This window comes from Vidua macroura, chromosome Z, assembly GCF_024509145.1.
Source record: "Vidua macroura isolate BioBank_ID:100142 chromosome Z, ASM2450914v1, whole genome shotgun sequence".
Taxonomy (NCBI): Eukaryota; Metazoa; Chordata; class Aves; order Passeriformes; family Viduidae; genus Vidua; species Vidua macroura.
The window spans coordinates 43,963,516-43,985,215 of NC_071611.1; the positions used below are offsets into that span (position 1 = coordinate 43,963,516).

General features: G+C 45.2%; 1 protein-coding gene across 2 annotated transcripts in view; it reads left to right on the forward strand.

Annotated features, from left to right (window-relative positions):
* LOC128821553 (PH and SEC7 domain-containing protein 3-like) overlaps positions 1-21,700 on the forward strand; it is a 114,627-nt gene that overhangs the window by 29,118 nt on the left and 63,809 nt on the right. For both annotated transcript variants that reach the window (XM_054002711.1, XM_054002709.1), the window contains 2 exons: positions 12,771-12,977; positions 13,082-13,162. In XM_054002711.1, the coding sequence (XP_053858686.1) occupies positions 12,771-12,977; positions 13,082-13,162 (288 nt within the window). The remainder of the gene's footprint in view (positions 1-12,770; positions 12,978-13,081; positions 13,163-21,700) is intronic.

The following is a 21,700-nucleotide window of genomic DNA, read 5'->3' on the forward strand; positions in this document are numbered from 1 at the left end:
ATCCATACCTGCCATTCATAAGAAGAGAGCAAATTTACATTATGAAGGTTTATTAGGCAATGCTGATGTGTTGATAAATGTCTGGTATTATCACATCTCTGGGACCTGTCTCTGGAGGAGTTAGTTATTGGTTACAAATGAACCTTGTTCAGCTACAGTTCCTACCTGAATTTTTTGGCAGCAACTTTAGGAGTGGTAACACTTTCGTGTACACAAATGAGTTGTCCAAATGCAGTTTGTGATCTGAATGTTAAACATGTGCCTTTGTGCACAGTGTTTCCTCTCTTGAGGTCAGTGGGAGTTTAGAACATTACTTCTGCTGGGATGAGATTTTGCTCCCACCACATTCACAGGTTAGCTGCTTCTTTCGTTTGTGCACTTAGTGAAAGAGAAGTGAGCATTACAAAAATGTTAATGATTTCTGATTAAGTAAAAGGAGAGGTGAGAAAGCCTATTAAAAGAAAGAGTCATGTGAGAAGCAAAAACTAGGCTGAATGGTCAGAAAATACTGTACAATTGTAGAAAATCACTCTGTGTACAAACTTTTCTTACAGTGTGCTGTCAAAGTGAGTGGGGACAGTGAAAGGCAGACACAGACAAAGTGGGAGGTTGAATTAAAAGCAGAGTGGTGAGGGTGCAACACACCTGCAAAGTGGTGAAGGACCTTGTGAGTGACAAAGATGCCTCTGGTCTTCATCCTCCAGTGACAGGATGTTATCTAAGAGTCCTAGGACTATTCCCTTAGATGGAACTAGTCTAGTTGGAGCTTTTCTGGGAGTAAGGGTGGGAGATCTTTTATCTGTTTTATTTTGTGCTGAAATGAAAGAAGTCCTTTGAGCAGAAGTAGTATGGATTAAGGCACAGTTTGCTCTTAAAACAGCAGGCAGAAGGACGTTAGAGTTTAAAATATTTTTCCCTCAATCATACAGTAAAAAAGGTGTTTAAATCTTGTGCATGCATGGTGCCTGCCAATAGGCAATAAGTGACTGCTAATCTGCAATAACCTGTATGGAGCCAGAAACTGAAGTCAGTCCTGAGACTTGTAGCTCCTTACTTATAGCAAAACCAAAGGCTGACATAAAACTGGACATAGGAGAACAAGCAGCACATTCAGATCCAGATTCTTTTACCCTGTAGTTGCAGCAAGTAGTATTTAAAAGATACTGTCACATAAGGCTCATCAGGACAAAAATTATGACAAAGACAAGGTGTGCTTAGATGAGTCACATCAGGTGCCTGCTTAATGTGGATTTCACTTGGAATTAATTTTAGTTTAGATTTGCAGCCATACTGATAAACTAGCAGTAGATGTTTAAATACTTTTTTCCTCACTTAATTAGGGGAAAAAAAAAAAAAAGTGTTTCTGGTTTGTTAGGGATAAGCCTCAAGGGCTCACCTAAGGTAAATGCCGGTAGAGAATGTCACCACGGCAGGATGCCTAGCCACGAATATGCCCAAGAGAGTAATCCTCCCAGCAATAATCTTACAGCTAACACCACCCTTCCTCCTTCGGTATTCCAATACCATGTTGTATTGCACTAGGCCTGTATGTTGTGTGGTGACTGACAGGCGACTGACAGGTCGTGAGTACTACTTTGTTGGAGCCAGTGGGGAATCACGGTGTTAAGAGCGCATGGGTGAGAAGCAGCAGCGTGTGCGTGCTAGGGCTAGTGGCAGGTTTATCGCAGAGGGTCAAGGCGGTGTGTCATGGTGATGCTCAGATGAACCAGAAATAGCCTCCTGAGCCCTTGCGGCTCAGGGAGTTTGAACGCGCGGCTGTGTTCCCTGAAGCAATCCTAGACTTAGGTTTACCTAAGTCTGCCTGTGCGATGCGTGTATGGCACCTCTGTGCCTGCTGCTGAAGCTCTCGTTTCCTACGGTGCTGTGAACCTGCGGTTGTGCTTAGTGCTGCAGCTCCTCTCGCGTATTTCCCTCCCCTCATGCAATTCCTTGCCTGGCGCTGAAGAGCAGCGGAGGCACCCTCCGCAGTGGTCCAGCCCTCCCGGAGAAGGAGGGTGGGGGCAGGCAAGCCCTTCGCCCCGCCGTGCCCGGCCGTGCGTGGTGCCGTCGGAGCGCTCCGTGCACTTTGCCCAGCTAGGGTTCCCGGCTCCCGCCGCCCCCTGCCTGGAGGAGAGCGGCGGGAGAAGCCCCTCCCAGAGGGGTGGGGGTTGCTGTGGGGGCTCGGCATGTAGATACTGGCAAGTGCAAAGGGAAGTGGGGAGATTTCGGGTGCGGGGATCTGGGGGCAGAGCAGGGTAATGTGGCAGTGCGGGACAGCAAGGAGCATGAGAGCCCCTCCCCTTTTCCGGAAACGGTACTGCCAACCCGAGGGAGCAAAAACCGAAACCAAAATCTCAGCAGTGCCTTGTGCCGTGGTATTTCTGTGATATGAAAAGTGACTGGGGAGGGAGGATGCTTCCAAGTACCAGCACTAGTTAATGGGGGAGCAGTGTGAAACACAAGTTCTTTCTGGCCCAAAACAGAAGGGGATGGCCGACTTGAGGGCAAAGAGCCGGTGGTTTTTCACCTGGAAATTGAAAGCCGTGTGCCAATTGGGAAAAGAGGAGCCGGGGCTCCCTGTGGCCATGCCCTCCTGTTAGCAGGTAGCTGAGTACCACAGCCCCTTCTGCACTTGTCCGGAGGGATCCAAAGCGTACCTCACACAAGGAGTGAAGTTTTGATGCATAAGGACAAGGAAACCTGGCCTCGTAATGAATAAGCGGGAGGGTAACATCCTTCTCCGCTCTTAGGAAATTGCTGGCTTTGGGAGGGGTCAACTCTGGTATGTGAGGGCCGGTCACATGCCTTCAGAACTGGAAAAAAAAAAAAAAGAGGAAAAAACGTTATTAGAGGCTTGCAGGCTGCAAGTTCCATGAGCTCCTAGGTGTCTGAAGATTTCATTCATGCTGTCCTCCCTGTCAGCTGCTGGCCGTGGTTAAATACAGTAAGTCCTGGCAAGAGCTGTATGATGGACCTGCCTGCTTTGACAGCCACCTGCCATGCTTCCTTAGGGTAGGGGGATGTCAGCTGTTCCGGAGTCTTCCTGCAAAGCAGGCAGGCTTACTTTTTCAAGTAGCCCTTTCCTGGCATAGCTTAGGTGCCCTTTGTGCCTGGCCAGTAGAGGAGGGATGATTGGGGGAGAAGGGCGTGCAGCTTGCCTTCCTTTGGGACTCTTCGTGTCTTTGGGGTGGAGTTTATTCTCTTTCAGTTCTCTGAGATAAGCTCAGTTGGTTAGAGCATGATGCTAATAATGCCAAAATTGCGGGTTTGATCTCTGTTGTGGGCCATTCACTTAACAGTTGGAGTCAACGATCCTTTTGTATCCCTTCCAATGCAGAATATTTTGTCATTCTGTAGTGATTAACCCTTTGAGAGGAAAAAAAAGATCTGCAGCTGAAGTAGGCTTAAATTTCCACAGGAGGGGGTCGGAGAACAGGGGGAGGAGGGGTAGTGTGTGAGGTTTCAGAGCTGAGCAACAGCCTTTCCGATGTCAGGGCACCATGGGTTCCTCATGAAATAGGCTGAACCGCAGGCTGCCAGTGTAATGAAGCATTGTAATGACAATAAGGACGTTGCATTTGGACCGCGTTTGATGCCCTTGTCTGTTTGTTATCCTTGCAGAGGCATGCAGTCGCCACTGCCACACCCATGCTCCAGGCACTGTTCTCCTCCCTTCCCATGCTAATGGACTGTATTAAGGCGAGCAAGGCTCAGCCTTCCAGTCTGGGAGTTTAGTCTTACTTTCAGAGGCAGTAAGGAAAATTGTTAGCAAGCTGCTAACAAGACATTGAGCTTGAGTTTGTGTTGCCTGGACTAGATGTAATAATTTGCAAATTGATTGAAATTGGTGGTCCAAGTCAGAGTGGTGTGAAAGGGATGTGTTTCCAAAGCAGTAAGATATTCCTGAGGGGAAAAGGAGTTATCTTGTCTATGTATACCACAGACAAAGCATCTGCGTGACTAAATGAGAATTATGAAATTACCTCTATGATGATCTCTATACTTCCAGACTTTAAAGACTGGACTTCTTTTAGTGTTTCCTTTTACTGCACACTTTACAACAGATTTTCATTTCCTCTCCCCTTGTAGGCTGGAGTCAGAGTAAGAAATTTTTAAAAACCCACAAAACAACAACAAAAAACTTATGGCATTTCTTTTCCTGCCATAAGTGCCTTTTCCTGTTGTCTTGGGAAATATTGCCCCTGTTGGCAGGACATTGCCCAAGATTTTTGTAAATCCAGAGAGAAAATAAAAAATCTGTATTGCAACTCCTAATCTTGAAAAATGCTAAATATTTACCACCTGCCATCATCTTCAAAGAACTGATGGTGCTCAGCAAATTCTGCAAGTCCTGTTATTCTTTTTTTCCTAGAGATGCAAACACAAATTTAGTTGCATATGTATTCAAGAGGGGAAGAAAACAAACTCCCTATAGCAATCTGGCGATTCTCAAAATAAATTTACAGGAATGTAGCCTGAAATTCCCATGGGTACCAGGTTACTTTTAATTATTGGGGCCTCTTGTAGTAGTTCCCATGGTGGATATTTTTCTTCTGTGTATAGGTCATTTCCAGCAGTTTCTTACTTGGCGCTCTGCTTATTCCTTCTTTAAGACAATAAACTTTGTTGACAGATAAATCCAGTTTTGATTCCTCTCCCCGGGCTGATTCTCTAAGTCTCTTCCCAGTTTATGAGTACCCGCATGCCAGTTATAATTTTGGTTTTCAGTTTTGCACACTAGTATTTTTTGTCGAAAGTAGCTTGTATTTGATTTTTCAATGTAGTTACAAGACTCAGTACTTAGGAATCTAACAGGGAATCTTTATGCTTTCATTTTATTAGTCTGTCTGATAGAGGTCTGGTAGAGTTTTTTTTCACTTTGAAGATTCACTTTGAGACCCAGTTGAATTTTTGCATTTAGTGTGAAATCTGCTTAAATCCCTATTTTGCTGAGTGGATTTTTTTTCACCTTCAGACATGCCTCAGCTCATGGCAGACTCTGGGACGTAGGAGACATAGGTCAGTCAGAACATGGTACTACATATTTGCTGCCAACCATATGCCCAGCATAAGAAAGGTTATTCAGAGGGCTGGCATTGGTTATTGTCCTAGAAAAGCAAATGCATCCATTGTATCTGCAGCTGGTGAGCAAGCAAGCAAGCAAGCACGGGAGCCCATTTGCTGGGCTCTACGTTAGCCACATGGGCTAATGCATCTGTCAGTTGTTGAGCCACTGCTAACCACAATATGCTGGCACGGGTGTATGTTGAATCCAGGTAAAGATTAGGTGGTACAATTCACAGGGTAAATTTCTGACACCACTGGCATTTTGACAGCTGAGGATTTGCCTTGTTATTTCACAGCCTAATAACTTCTAAAATGTTATGCTACACTGTTCACCTTGGTATTCCCTCCAAGAAGGTGTCATCACTTTATCAAGGCTCTGGAGATATGCTGTACAAAGTTTGCCTTTGCTCTGGCTAATGAGGTCCTTGGAGCACCAGTTTAGTGAGAGTTTGTAAAGCTGCCTCTAGTTCCTAAATAAACTGTTGTTTTACAGAGAAAAAAGAGCTGCTGACTTTTCGCCTCTTCTGTTCCCAGCCTCCTCTTAAAATAAACAAAACAAAAATCCAGGAGCTGACAGAGACAGAAGAGAGAAAAAAAAAAAAAAAAAAAAGTGGAGCAGCTGATCAGTTTGCTACACAAAGCGCCTCGCCTCAGTATAGAGCTGTCAGCAGCAGCTCAGCTTTAAGCTGGCATCTGTTGGCACGTCTCCATTACAGTCAAAGCCATTTAGGTCAGGAAGGCTTGATTCACCAAAACTGAGGCATCTCTGCCAGCTCTGAGCTGGTCCCGAAGTACAGCCTTGCTGTCTCATCTATTAGCCGTGACTGGCTGCTAGTCAGGCCCCTCTCCATGTTATTGTCAGTTAAGTCTCTTCTTCCTGTGTGTGTGTGCTGGGATAGAGAGAGACTGAGCTGGCAGCGGGCAGGACAGCATAGAGAGGCCTGCATGTCTTCAGATGTGATGCTGCATCAGCGGTGGAGAAGAACAGGGCACGCAGAGCATGCAGACTCCCTGCTAACACAGCTGGGTGAGCTGTGGGTTGGTTAGTGGTTGTTTTTTTCTCTGTTGTTTTTTTTTCTTTATTTACTATTCTGAGGATAGGTGGTTCATTTTGCTGCATGGTTTCAGTGTAAAACTCCTGTGTGATACTAGTGCCAGTGCTCAAGTGCTTCATCTGCACATTTGCAGGGAAGCCTGAACCAAAAGGTGTAAACATATGTATTTTTATGCATCTGTTTTGCTCCCTGCCAGGGAGGACCAGCTGGACCAGCTGCCTGGTTAATATGCTTTTCCTGAGCCTACCTAACATTTAACCTAGTTAAACGAAGCCAAAGCACGGGAGGGAAAGTCCTCTGCTGTCTTCCCACTTTTGGTCCTGTCCTGGAGAACCCAGCAGGAGCCTTATAGGGAATGAGGGTCAGGTGGGTGCTGAACACAGGGATGGTGGCTCTTGATACCTGGAGCAGGTGGGCTCTGGAACATGTAGGGGCTGTTTTCTGAGCAAGGTCATAGATATGCAGTGCATTTGTTGGGTCTGTTTAATTTCGTTGGGGCAGGTGGATCAGATCCTGGGTATGGGACAATCCCAATGCTTTCAAGAGTCCTGTCTATGTGTCTATGCATGTCAGAAATACCCATTGCAGGGAGGAGCCTTTGGATATCCCTTGTGGTGAGGACCAGGTTTTCACTTTCTAGGCATGGTGACATTAATGTGGTGAATGTCCATTAGCAAGCACTAATCCATACCATAGTGATGTATGAAACCTGAGATCAAAATGGAGTCAAACCTGAAGTATTTTTAGCAAGACATTTGTAGTTCAGGTGGCAGTGGGCCAGCATGTCTGTGTGCTAAAGTATGTGCTGTCTTTCAAAAGGGTTGCAATCCTGTCCCTGCATGTGGTGGGACTTCTTGTTCTAATGCTGTGATCCTGTATTGACAATTGCATTTGCTGTATACAAGCCTACAGAAATGGTATTTTCTGAATGCTTTAGCTGCTAGCTCCCTTTTTTACAATCAGTAGGAATTATTTTAATGAAAGAAAAAGACAAATTATTACAGGAAAGAAGAAGTTATTTTTGAACAGCAGTATGCATTTCAGCCCATGAAATTGACTTTGCATATGTATTGTATTGATAACCAATAGGGGATTACAGGGATTATTACCTTTAACTTTGCTCCTCTCCCTATAATGTGACACAGTTGAGGTGCTTTTTAATTGATGCTTGGTGGTTACTCTGGCTTATGGACACCGTCCTCGCTTTGTATGTCCTGGCTGATGCTGTGCTTGTGAGATACCCACTGAATTGAGTTGCAGCAAAGTGCAGCTGTGTCAGTCCTCAAAGAGGGATCTACTTCAAAGCATGTCTTTGAAGAGAACCTGTATGTAGGACTTCAAAGCTGATTAAACCATTTGGAGTAAAATACCACCCTGAGTCATCTGCTAGGAAAGGGCATTATTTTTATTTTTTTATTATTTTTCTCCTCTTCCTATGTCCTGTCTTGGATGAGCCCTGGAGCTGAAGGTAACTGGCAAGGTAAATCATTGCTTGAAGTGCTTTTGTGCTCACTCTCTCTTGGCCTTGAAGCTTGTTTGGAGCTGTAGCAAAACTGCAGCACAGCCGTTCCCAGCCCATTTGTGTGGTCGGGTCATTTGTAGGAGGAACTGAGTCATCACATCCCACTGCTGCCGGGATTTTTTCACTTTCTTCAGTGGAACTGCTCCTTTCAGAGCTGGACTGTTCAATCACAGCTTTTCAGGTCCTTTTAAACAAAATGCAGACTGTGCCACTGGTTATGTCTGGTCTGCTCTGAAATGTGAAAGGATATCATTCACTGAACAGCCACATCTCTCTGAAGGGTTTCAGACCAGGGATTTGTTTCCGCAGGGCAGGACATAGAGAGTGGAGAGGAGGAGTGGGGGCAGGCACCTGACTGTTTCTCATTTGTCCCTGCCATGAGAGGCTGTTGAACTAGTATTAGAGCATGCTTTTCATGGACAGAGTTGATGGTTATGGATGGAATGCTGTCCTGTTTCAGAATTGGGAGGAGAAAGCTCGGAGTGAAAGTGTTTAAGACAACAGGGCCAGCATTGTCCTGCAGTGGGTGATTATCAGCTTCAGTGTGGCTCCTCAGTGGACACCCTACCCTTGCTGAAAACAACATTGGTTTGGGCCCTAGCTTCAGCATGCCAGAATGTCTCTCCACCCTTTCTTACTTTTAGTCATTGCTGCATTTTGCTCTGGTGGGTTTTGCTCACAAATGCCGGACACAGCTTACCTTGGAGTAAAGCTGATGTTAAAGGCATGCACATTTATTTGAGAGAAAAAGTTGTTTTTCCTCCTGTTCCCTCCTCCTCTATTTCCAAAAAGTCTGTGAAGGTTCCAGCCCTGTCTTAATCCAAGCTCCCCGACAATTAGTGCAACCAATGCACTCCCTACAGACTTGTATGCCAGATAAATTAGTGTTCCTTGGGGAAGGAACATACGCATCAAGGGAGTCCATGTGCCACAGAGCATATGCTGTGCATCAGTCTGGTAAAAGTGGCAAGTTGGGATCACTGAAGTGGCTGTGATGAGGACAGCACTTAGGCTGAGTTGTCACATCCTGCCACTCAGTGTCAACTCTGAACATCACTTCTTTGTTAGCAGCTGGGCCAACTGATCAGTGCCTTTACTCCATAAAGAAAAATGCTAATAAGCGTTTTTTTCCTTGGGATGAAGAAGAGAGTTTTTTCTCCATGATTTGCTACAAAATGAAGAGCATACCAAGGTTTAAAGCATCATAAACTCACACTCAGGCTGAGGTTTCCTCTTGAAGCTTAGTTGGCTGGGAGGGTAGACCACTGAGATATGAGATGCCTGTATCAATATCATCGTGTTACTGGCCTTGCTGTGTTTTTTCTGGAAATTGCAGCCATTCTTCAGTCAAACATTACTGTGTAGAGTTTCAGTTTTGGTGGGACCTGGAATGGGAGATGGGGGCAGTAAGTGAATCTAGAATATTCACAAACAGATCAAGTGTGCTAAGTGCTGAGCATGGCAAGATTGAGATAGTTTGGTATTGGGAGCTAAATCACTGTAGAACTGGTCTATAATGGAATAAGTGAATAAAACAGTATAAAATGCCTAGCAGTTATGGAGTATTACAAGAAAGCTGGAAAGCCTGGCAGAGCTTAGAGTCTACAGCTTACATGTTTTATCTATGAGCTTGGAGAGCTATTAGAAAGTACTGCATTTACCACACCAGCTGCTTATCGAATTCCTGTAATTTCTGCTGGATATGGTGGTCACAGCCTCTGTGCATTCCGCGTGGGTGTGGGGATGCTTTGGCAGAAGGAGAACGGATGCATCAGGAGTGCATTGCTGGGGACAGAAATACCACAGTCTGTAGACCTGGTTTCTGGCCACAGCTCATGTGCTGTGAGACTAGAGAGATCTGGAGGTTTTTTGTAGCTTCTGTTTTCTGTGTTTTCTGATAGCAGAGATTAATGTGTCTCTGGATAAAAATCAGTGGCCATTGCTGGACAGGCATTTACCAGCAATATCATTACAATCCCTTTTAGCCTTGAATCTAGGATTAGGGGGAGTATAATCTATTACATTTTTCAGCCTGTGTTTTTCAGTGGAGGTCTCATTTTTACATGATAAAGAGTAATGCTGCATGAGAAATCTATGTCCAGCCTTGCTTTGTATCACAAAGCCCTTTCTTGGCACTGTTTTGATGGTAATGCTGCTGTGGATTCTTTATGTGTAGAAACTGTAGACTGCAGAAGAGAGACCTATTTTCAGCCTTGGTTACTCTTAGCTCTTGATTAGAATTCATTATAAGCACTTTACAGAGGGAGGCAAGCATTACTGAGTTCAGAAGATTAGTAAACAGAGGTGTGAAGGAAAAAGGATGGACCTGGAAAGCACTGAAAGTAAGAAGAGACATCAGCCTTTTCCCTGAGTAACACCACTTGGACCCTGCTAAAATATCCTGCCGTGAAGGCAGCTTGCACAGTAGCCATGCACAGGGCATCTGCACTTCCTAAGCCTTCAGTGACATGAGCACTGAGTTTTCGAGCCACCTAAAGCCACTTGAGAGCTGAAGTCTCACTTTACTGCTAAGAATCTGTAATTTTCCCTGAACAAGAGCCTTATGTTACAGACAACCTGTATTGATTTGACAGCCTTTTTGTACGTCTACTTTGTGAGTATAAAAAGTACTTACATAGTACTTACTTTTTGTACTAGGTACAAAAAGTACTTACTTAGCCCCCCTTCGTACTAAGTAATAAGCTAATCAACTGTCAGAATTAACTACTGGAATAGCAGAAGGAAGCATCCCTTATTCTTCAATGCATGTATGGGCACCCTCGGTCAGTATGAAGCGTTAGAATGGAGAAGTTGGAAGGTAGTTTTTCTTATGCAGCCCTGTTGACTAGTTTTGGCAAACAGAGGGAAGAGCACACCCTCCTTCTTGCTTGGTGTTCCTTCTTCATATCCCAGCCATGGCTCCTAGAAGCAAAGCAGAAGCTGGAAGGTGCTGTACTCTTAATTTCACTAAGTGGCTGATGGACTTCCTTTCTAAACTTTTGGTGATTTATGGTAATGTTGAATCTTGTAGTGCTCTGGTTCCTAGCAGGGTACAGATGTTTCTTGTCAGCTTTGGCCATCTTTCAGGGCTATAAATACTACCTTTAATTAAGAGCAGTGGTGAAAGAGGACTGTGATGTATAGTGAGGTGAGGCTCTGTGAGTTGGCATGGCTTTTAAAGCAACATTTTTACATTAAAGACTCTGTAGATTTGTTAGCTCACTTGGGTATGCCTTGCTCTTGTCAATTGTCAGAGATGAGAATTTGGAATGGGTCATGCCTGATTTGAATGGACAAGGTGCTGCTCAGTGCTTGTGTCAGGGTACTCTGTCATTTGCTTTCTTCACAAGTTTGGTATAGGCCAAATTTAGAGAATTTCATACATTTGCTAGTGGTTTTGGATAGGGCCAAAGAGGCATTTTACACAATGATGTCAGGAGGGGCTTTTTTATTTTCTAGGATAACTGATGGCCAGTAATATTAGTGTTGTTGGAATTGTATTTACAGTATTCATTTCCTTCTAGGCATTGAGGCTGACTCCCTTTTGTTAAAAGCACTCTTTTATTTACACTGAAATAAATGCAAACCAGTGCAAATCCCCAGTTCTTGCAGGAACAGGTTAGATTTCTGTTTTCCCCAGATACGTGATAAAGAAGTTGTACCCACAGGGTGAATGTGTAATATTTCTGATGTTGCAGAAGCACTGAAAGATTGGAAACAGAGGTAAAATGGGCAAATCTCTGTTCTGTACATGTCCTTCTCTTAAACCATTGATGAGAAGAGAGGTTGGAAGCAGGTGATGATTTGTGGCAATACAATATTTTTTTTTAAGCTCACCTTATATGAAATCTCATCTTTGAGGAGTTAATGAGTGGCTAGCAGACATTTGAGTAAATGGCTAGACAGTTGTTACTGGAGCACAGTGATCAGTTGTTTTAACCATGGCTTGTCAAGTCTGAAAATTACATTGGTATGTGAAGCTGTGGTATGTTGTTTAAAGTGCTGTGTGTACAAAGTCATCTTTAACTCATTCCACTCATATCTGTCCTGTGCATGACCCTTGCTGATCATTCATTATCCCTGTGTAAATGGCATTTTAGTAAAAAGAATTTCTATATAGTATAAAAATACAGAAATAAAAATAGAAATGCTGTCAAGTGCACACACACACATATAGAGAGCTGAGATTTTGCAAAAAAAACCATGCCAGTGTCAGAGAAAAACTCTTCTAAAGTTAAAAGTCTGCTTTTGTGCAGGGGCGTGTATGTGGGAGTGCACTTCTTGGTGCGGCAGGCTCTTGCCTCTTTCATGGGAGAAGCAAAGCAGGCACACAGCTCAGCCAGAGCTTTCCTGTTGAACTAGAGGTGGGAGGAATCTGTAAATGCATGATTTATCTGAAGTGCCCTGGAATTACCATGCTGAACATTTTGACTTTGAGCAGCAGGTGAGGGAAATAATTGCCACCATGAGGGCGCAGGAGGGAAGCAAGGAGTTCTCCAGGCTGGCATGGATGGTTTCTGTCTCTCATAATCCAAACTGGGTTCCTTGCTCCGAGTCCTGCTTTTTCTAGCAGTGCCTTCCCATGGGATGTCCACTGCTCATAGGCGACACAGAAGCCACTTAGAGTTCTGGTGATACTATTTTAGATTTAAGGAATTGTGTTGTTTCCAGGACAACTGGGGAAGAATGAGGAAGGGACTTGTTCTGACTCAGTTTGGAGTAACTGATCACCCTAGCTTAATCACTGCATTTCTCCTGGAAAATGGGTAATTTCTTAGTTTTAAAGAGGCCTCTTCAAGCCAAGCAAGCAATTGGGTTAAAAAATACTAATGCAAGAAGCATTAGTGCAGTTGCAGCTGTAGGCTGATAATAGCAAAGAGCCCTCTCTGAAGTGAGCCCAAGTTGAGGATAGGATAGCACAGTTAGAAGGAAAGTCCATGTTTGTTAAAAACCCTTAACTTCTGCTGACTGCCAAGTGAATGTCCCTTTCTACACTGCTCATTCAATTAAGTGGATTTTGTTACATTGTGTCATCTTGCCTCTTTACAGTTAATTGCCTGCTGTTATAAGAGGAAGTGCTAATGTAGTGTTATTTTTCTTCTTTCCATATTCTTTTAATCTCACAGCAATGTTGACCTGCAGAATGTGGTGTTAGACTCCAGTGCAGCCATGGGGAGCAATGAACTTCAGGAGAAAGATGCCACTGGAGCCCTTGGCCACAACCTCAGCAATGGCAGCAGCAGTAATTTGGAAGCAGCCAGGCGCCTGGCTAAGCGCCTCTACCATCTGGACAGGTTCAAACGCTCTGATGTGGCAAAACATTTGGGTAAAAAGTATGTGCTGATATGAGTATGTGCTTGGCCACATTCTTATTGATGCTTCTGGAGGGGTTCACTCTTGAATGATAACCTTTACTTATTTCTTCGCTTTTCTTTAGCAATGAATTCAGCAAGCTTGTGGCCGAAGAATATCTTAAATTTTTTGACTTCACAGGCATGACACTGGACTGTTCACTCAGGTATAATTCCATTTGTAGACTTCATATTCTTATTTTAGTAACAGTGCTGTTTGCAGTATTGTCCTGATTTACATGGTTGTCCTTTTGGGATGTAAGAAGATGAAGACAGGACTGTGATGTATTTTGGGAACAGAACTTTCATCTTCTATTTGGCTTGGTGTACTACCCTACTCTAGTGCTACTGGAGTGGTGGCCATGTGGAGAGGGAAATATTTGGGTGGACCTGCCTAGGGGTGGTTCTTGAGAAGCTGGAGAAAAATGTCCAGTCGCTGGCAAAACAGGGGACTTGTAGTCTGCCAGGTGCTAGTGAGGAATTACAGTGTTGCTCATAGCTGATCTGTGCCGACTCTATGGCTGATGCCTTTTGGAGCTTACCCTGCTTTGCTGCAGTGCACTAAGACCAGGGTTTGGTGTAGTTTGGCAGCTCCCCTCTTTGTGTCTCCCTGAGGAGTCCAGAAACGTACAGAACAGCAAAAGCTTCTCTGTGGAAAAAGCTGTAGTGAGTTTGATAACTGTCGGAGCGGGTGTTTGAAAAACCCAGCCCTTTTATTTTCTTTCCTTTTTACATTGGAATCAGACCTCAACAATGTTTTTTTCAGTGCTTTTTTTTCAGAAGTTAAAACACCAAGTTTGTGTAGCAATGGCCTGTTAGCACAGTTGCTGGTGTTCTGGTGTTTGAGGGGATTTAAATGAGTTTAACTCATTTGACTGAGGTTATTTAAGTGGGAATTTTTTTCCTAATGAAAATCTAGAAGGTGTGCACGCACTTCTTAGCTCCTTTGCAAATGCATTTCTGGGGGTCTGATGCCATGAGACTATAACAGATCAAAGGCACCCACAAAGTCCTGCCTTCTGAAGGTGGTGGAAATGGAACATGCCTGCACAAACATGAACCGCCTGGTCCTGAGGCAGGAGGAGTGGAGCCAAGCTGGAGCACCCGCTCAGCATGGGGTGGGAGCTGCTGGGCAGTGGGAGGTGTGTTGCTCAGTTCCATGTTTCAGCACCCCTGAAGCGTGATGCTAAATATACCCTTCTTATAAATTGTGAAATCCAACACATAATTGCTTTGTGGCGCATATTTAGGAAGTCTCTGCTCCCTGTAGATCTCCTGTTAATATTAGTAGTTAGGACTTTCTCTAAAATGTGCCCAGGCTCATGTAGGACTTAAATAAGCCAAGGGATTGTTGAGGTTTCAAAAGTAGCTGCAGAATTGACAGCTTAAGCATGCAGCAGCAGCTGGGGACAAAAAATTGTCCCAAAGCCTGAGGAAACTGAGATATGCTTCCTCACGCTTGGCAGAGAATGAGAAGAAACAGTGCTGTTGTTGCTGGCTCACTGACAAGCTGTGGTTTATTGAGCATTTTAGGGGCAGCTGCTGAGATCTGTGCTACCTCGCAGCTGTGGGAGGCTGTTGTGCAGCATCAGTGACAAGTCTGAGACTTGGGAAGGGTTGTTCCTTCACTGTCCACTCCCTGGATCCATGTTGCCCATGCACCTCCTGAGTACATCTCTTGCAGCCTCTGCAGGATGACAGGAGGGAATGTGGTGCTGCTCCAGCTCCTCTCAGTGTGCATTCTGAGTCCAACCCTGGACACGGGGAGAGCAGACTTAAGGCTGCTCAGGGAACTAGTTAGTAAGGTTCCCTGGGAAAATGCTTCTGAAGGTGCTGGAATCCATCAATACTGGTCACCACCTCCTAAGGGCACAGGAGCTGGCAAATCCAGACAAGGTAGAAGGCTAACTTGAATGACCAGGGATATTCTGGAGCTAACAAAAAAACCCTGTGTTCGTCCAATGTGAGAAAAGTCAGGTGATGTGGGAAGAATACAAATTTGCTGCTCACCACTGTAGAGAGAAAATTCTAGCTGACAAAGTTCAGTTGGAGTTGAACATTGCTAGTACTTGTATGGGACAACAAAAAGATTTTTTTAAAAATAAGTCAGTAGAAAAAGGCAATGCAGAATGGCTCAGTGCATTGAAGGACCATGGCTGTGAGGATGATAAACTCCTAGCTGACCCTGAACTTGTATGGGATCTGTTGCTCCATCTGGATCCTCATAAGTCTGTGGGCCCACATGATATTTTTCCAGAAATACTCAAAGAATGGTTGATGTCATTGTGAGATCTCTCAAATTATTTTGGTATGGTCTTGGGCATCTGAAGAGGTCCCAATTGACTGGAAGCTCTCTAACCTTCAAGAAGGATGACCCTGGAAACTATAGGCCTGTCAATCTCAGTTCAGTGCCTGGTAAAATAATGGGGAAAATTATTCTGGGAGGTACTGAAAAATACCTGAAAGACAATGCAGTGATTGGTCACAACCATGGCTTCATGAGGAAAAAGTCCTGCTTATCCAACCAAATTTCCTTTTAAGACAAGGTAAGACACTTAGATGATAGAGGGGAGCCAGTTGATGTGATCTTTTTGAATTTCAGCAAAGCTTTCAATACCGTCTCTCACAGGACCCTTCTGGAGAAAATGTCCAGCCCGTGGCTGGATAAACACATCATGAGGTGGATGAGCAGCTGGCTCACGGGTCAGGCACGAAGGGCTACAGTGAATGGGGTGACATCAGACTGGTGTGACCTGTCACTAGTAGGGTTCCACAGGGCTCCATCCTTAGCCCTGTGCTCTTCAACAGCTTCATAAATGACTTGGACACATGACTTGAACATATAATAAGTAAGACTGATGATACTAAACTGGGAGGAGCAACTGACTCCCTCAAAGGAAGAGAGGTCCTGCAGGGAGGCTTTGATGAACGATAGGTCTGGGGAACTACCAACTGTGTGAAATTTAACAAAGGCAAGTGCTGGATTCTGCACCTGGGATAGACTGGGAAATGAGCTGCTAGAGAGCAGTGCCGTGGAAAAGGACCAGGGAATCCTTATGGAGGGCAAGTTGAATATGTGTGAGCAGTGCCCTGGCAGCCAGGAGGGCCAGCTCTGTCCTGGGGTGCATCAGGCACAGCATCACCAGCCAGGCAAGAGAGGGGATTGTCCTGCTCTGCTCTGCACTAGAGCAGCCTCACCTCAAGTGCTGGGGCCAGTTCTGGTCCCTTTAATATAAGAAATATACAAAGCTACTAGAAGGTATCCAGAAAAGGGCTACAAAGATGGTGAAGGGCCTGGAGGGGAAGCCAAAGAAGTGGCTGAGGTTCTTTGGCTCAGTCTGAAGGAGACTGAAGGGAGACCTCATTGCAGTCTACAGCTTTCTCACAAGTGGAAGAGGAGGGGATCTTCTCTGTGGTGACCTGTGACAGGATGCAAGGGAATGGCTTAAAGTTGTGTCAGGGGATGCTTAGGCTGGACATCAGAGAGAGGTTCTGCACGCAGCAGGTGATTGGGCAGTGGAACAGGCTCCCCAAGGAAGTGGTCGCAGTAGCAAGCCTGACAGAGTTCAGGAAGTGTTTGGACAGCACTCTCAAGCACATGGTGTGATTCTTAGGGGTGTTCTGTGCAGAACCAGAAGTTGGATTTAATGATCTTTGTTGGGTGCCTTCCAGCTGAGTGTATTCTATGTTCTCTGGTGGGCACAAAACTAATCCCTGTGGCCCTTGGCTGTAGCACTGTGCTCTGAGAGTAAGGAAACTGCCTTGTTTATTTACCAAATATTCTTTCATCAGTTTCTTCTCCAAGTTAGCTTCCAAGAGGGTAAATGTGCTCTAGAAGTGGTAAAGGTGTAGGTCAGTAGTACCTGGCATGGGCAGGGAGTGTTGCTGGAAAGAGCCCAGACTGGGGTGGGAGACAGAAAGATGGCTAATTCTCAAAATGTTCCTTGGAAGCTGTTGTGGATTTAGGAACAGTATTTGCCAATTTAATGTTCCCACTGAAACGCTCCAAAACATGCGCCACTTGCTCCCTTCCCCTCCCCCTCTCTATGGGGCATCTGGAGAGGAGAACTGGAGGCACAAAAGGCAAAGATCTAGGGTTGAGATAAGAACAATTTACTGGAAACAGTAAATGAAACAAGAAAATGAAGGGTAACAGCAACAATATTAATAACAGAATGTACAATAGAGGTGAATCATTCACATGCAAGCAGTTACCACGTGGAAACCCTGACTGCTCCACCATGCTACCTGACCAGAAGGGACGCCTCCCCCTCACAACATGTACCTGAGGTTGTACAGAATAACATCAGGCTCCTAGGCATGCTCCTCCTGGCTACTGCAAAAATTAACTGTCCTGGCCAGAATCAGTATGTTTTCCATCCCTTATGCTGTACCATCTATGTCGTGTCCAGGTCCTACACCTCCCAGCTACATATATGTGTGTGTGTGTGTGTGTGTGTGTGTATCAATGCAAGCATGAGTATCATTTCTGTAGTCAGTGGCTGTCCTTTCAAGATGTCTGTTGAGTTTGTTTAGTCCATGACTGTGGGTTCTATCTGCTCTAGATGTTTTCCAGGGCAGGAGGGCTGCTTGCTTTCACCTGGCTGCAGTCTGCATCAGGAGCTCATGGCTGGTATATCTGGAACAGTTTATATTCATTCTCTATAGCAGTTAAAGCATACAGTGGCAGTGCCATTCAGCAAACAGTATGGTACAATTGAACATTACAGACCATTCTCACCCAAAATTGATCCCCTTCCAGTACACCTCATGTTTCCATATCCCTCTATACTACCCATCAAGTGCCATCATGTCCTTGAGCAAAACCAGTCCCCACGAATGGATTTGCCTTTGCAAATGCGGGACCAGTCCCGACTGTGTTCCCTAACATATTTCTCTATGTCATATCACAGTGTCTTCATCCCCTGCTACAGTGCATAGTAATTTTGATTGGGCAGGACCAGCTTGATTGGTAGAGCCTCTTGTATTTACTAATGAGATGGCCTTTGCTAAATGCAGATCCGCATGTTTGAAGGTTTCACCACCCATTGCTTTCAATGTCATTTTTAACAGTCCATTGTAGTGTTCAATTTTCTCAGAGACTGGTGCATAATAGGTGATGTATTATACCCACTCAATCCTGTGCTCTCTGACCCATCTATCTGTGGGACTCCTTTTGAAATGAGTCCTATTATTCCAACTCAGTTCTTTCTGGGGTGCCATGTTGCTGCAGAAGTTGCAGCTCAAGACCCCCAGGATGGTGTTTTGGGCCCTGGTGTGAGGCATGGGGTTAATTTCCAGACACCCAGTAGTTTTTTCCACCATTGTAAGCACTTGTAGCACTTGCCTTGGTGGGTTTGCAGCAGTGTGATGTAACTAATTTGCCAGGCTGCCCCATATCTGTGTTTCAACCATCACCCACCGTACCAGAGATGCCTTACCTGCTTGGCCTGCTCAATTGCACTGCATGTTTCACAGTTATGGGTAAGTGAGAGGCATTGTCCATGGTTAAGTCTGCCCCTTGATCACAGGTCCACATGTATGTTGTGTCTCTTCTCTGATGACCTGAGGCATCTTGAGCCCACTGAGCCAGAAATAATTTGCTTTTACATTGCCAATCCAGATTAGCCTGAGCCACTTTAATCTTGGTGGTCTGATCCACTTCTCCATTGCTGCAGTGTTCTTCAGCAGCCTGGCTCTTGGGCACATGTGCATCTCATGCTCATGATGTTCTTCTACAGCCAACTTCTCTACCAGGGCAGCAATTTCATCAGCCCGAATGGGTTTCCATCTGCACTGCCGATTGGCCTTTTTCTGTCAGTCCTGTCACTCCAAAACAGCATTTAACACTATCCACAGTCAGTGTAGAGGTAGATTGCTGGCCATTTCTCTTGTTCAGTGATACCTAAAGCCAGCTGGATGGCTTTCAGCTCTGCAACCTGACTTGATCCACCTTGTACTTCAGTAGCTTCTACGACTTGTCATATAGGACTGTCTACGGCTGCTTTCTATTTTTGATTTGTCCCTGTGATACAAAAGGAACTGTCAATAAAGACATTGTATTCCTTTTAATTTGTAAGTAGCTGATTGTATGGTGGGGCCTCCTCAGCAATTTATCATCTTCTCCTCTGATGATGATGATGGTAGTCTGAAATTTTCACCTTCAGGCCAATTGGTGATGACTTCCAAGATCCCTGGGTGATTGGGGTTTCCTATTCAAGCTTACTGTGTGGTCAGAGTAATCCAGTTACTCCACAGTGGCATGATGTGTTGCAGGGACTTTCTCATTGAATATCCAGCCCAGTGCTGGCAGCTGAGGCACCAGGAGGAGCTGTGCTTCGGTGCCAATCACTTCTGAGGCAGCTCCAACCCCTTCATAAGTTGCCAGTGTCTCTCCTTCAATGGGGGTGTAGCTGGTCTCAGATCCTTTGTATGTTGGAATGTTTGTATTCCCAATTCCAGAACACCAGGGGTCGTTGTTGAATCTCCACATGTACCCTTTTGCTAGCGACTTCAGGAAGGACCATTCTTCCAGCTGTACTGTGGAGCATATTTTTTACATCTTGTAGCGTCCTGACTAGTTACTGCAATCTCCTGTTTAATTTGTTGAAAATCTTCTTATTGTTCAGGACTCTGCTTGAAATCGCTCTTCTTTGGTATCACATGATAGAGAAGTTTTAAAATCTGTCTGTAATCTGAAATATGCATCCTTCAAAAACCCACAGTGCCTAGGAAAATCTGTGCGTCCTTCCTGATGGTTGGTGGGGACATAGCTGCTGTTCCAGTGACCAAGTCCATTGGAATCTGATGACATCCATCTTGCTATTTAACTCCTAAAAACTGAGTTTCTGGACAGGCCCATTGATCTTACTTCGCTGTGTGGCAAAACCAGCCTTCAGGAGGATTTGGATTGTCTTCTCCCCTTTCTCAAAACTCCTTCTGTGTTGCCCTGCATGATCATGTTGTCAATATACTGCAAGTATTCTAGGACCTCACCCTTTTCCTCACTTTCTTTTCCAGTGCAGTCTGGATTAGTCCAGCTGTTTCCAGCCCTGGTGAAGTCAGTTCCAGGTGTATGTCACACCCCTCCAGTTAAAAAATTGAGGCCTGCACCCTTCTGCTAAAGGAATGGAGAACAGCATATTAGCAATGTTGATGGTGGCACCACTTCACTGCTTTGGACTCCAGCTAATACTGAAATCCTAGCATGTTGGGCACAGTGGCACTAAGTGTTGGGCACAGTGGCACTAAATGGTGGTGTGACTTCATTCAGGCCATGATAATCTATTGGTCCCTGGGCTCACACACTGACCATATAGGACTGTTAAAAGGTTAACAAGTCTTGCTGACCACTCCCTAGCTCTCCAGTTCACGGATCATCTTCTGGCTGGGGGTCACAGTGTCCCAAGTGGTGCAGTATTGTTGATGGTGCAGTAGTGATGTGTGGTAGTAATTGTACCTGTTGTTCTTCAACCCTCAGCAGTCCCTGAACAGAGGGGTCCTCTGAGACACCGGGCAAGGTGTTCAGCTGTCTTGTTTCCTCTGTCTCCACAGCAGCTATCCCAAAAATCCTAACAATGCCTTTTTGGGTCCTTGAATACACTTTTTTGGGGTAACCTGTGCTAAGGATGCACAGGGCCTCTGAGCCAGTCACAGTGGGATGCTTTTGCCAATCGTTTCAAGTCATGCTCTCTCTACCTTCCAGTGCTGTCAGCTGTTGGGATCCCCTTGGCACCAAGAAAGGTGCCTTTCTTGATGGGGGGTTCTTTCCCCACACATCTGGGTGGCATCAGGGTACCTCATGTGCCGGTGTGAACTAAAGCGTTACACTCTTGTGTGTCTGATGTGCCAGAGCACTGGAGCCGCACAGTCCAGTAGATCTGATTGGCCCTTGCTGTCGTGCGCACTCAGAGCTTGTCTGAGTGGCCTGGCTAGAAGGGCACGACAACCGGCGGTGGGCTCTCCCGTGTGCTCCCACAGGGTTCTGGGAGAGCCTCCAGAGGAGCAGTGGACAGCGATCACTGAAGCAAGGAGGCTGACTCTCATCAGGGGTTTATAGTCCAGAAGTTTACTGGGGGCTCTTACAAGCCCAACTGCTTCCAGGGAAAACCAACCAAGGAGAGCCGAGAGCCCTGAGGGAGACTCAGCAACAACTTATAAACAGGGGTGTGGAAAGGGGAAGGGATTGTCTAACAACCAATGGGGAAAGCTTGGGGAGTGACTCTTGGGATGAAAGACAGGAACAATAATGTATCAGGGGAAGTTAGAGGAGGGGCTCCTGGCCCTCGCCCAATCACTTGACGCCTTGATGGAAGCTTCCAGATTATTGGGATGGGGCGTCGGGTGACGGACAAGGCACCAGGGAGGGGACAAAGGAATAACTCAGCTCTTCTGCTGAGCCAAGGGGCAGACCTAAGAGGGATTGACAAGGGTAATACCATTTGAATAAAGAGGGGGTACAGGAGTGAACCATTTGTCAAACTCAACTGTACAGAGCATGATAACCAAAATACATAAAACACAATACAACAGGCCCTTTCTTCTACCTGGCTGGGACCAGTAGTTCTAGTAGTAGTAGTAATAGTAGTTCTAGTAATAGTACATGTTGCTCACTTCTTGTAAATATGACCTGGAGGTCCCTTCAAGATGATCAGAAGTAACATCAGCCCTTATATTAAAAATTAACTCTGGCCAGAACCAGGACA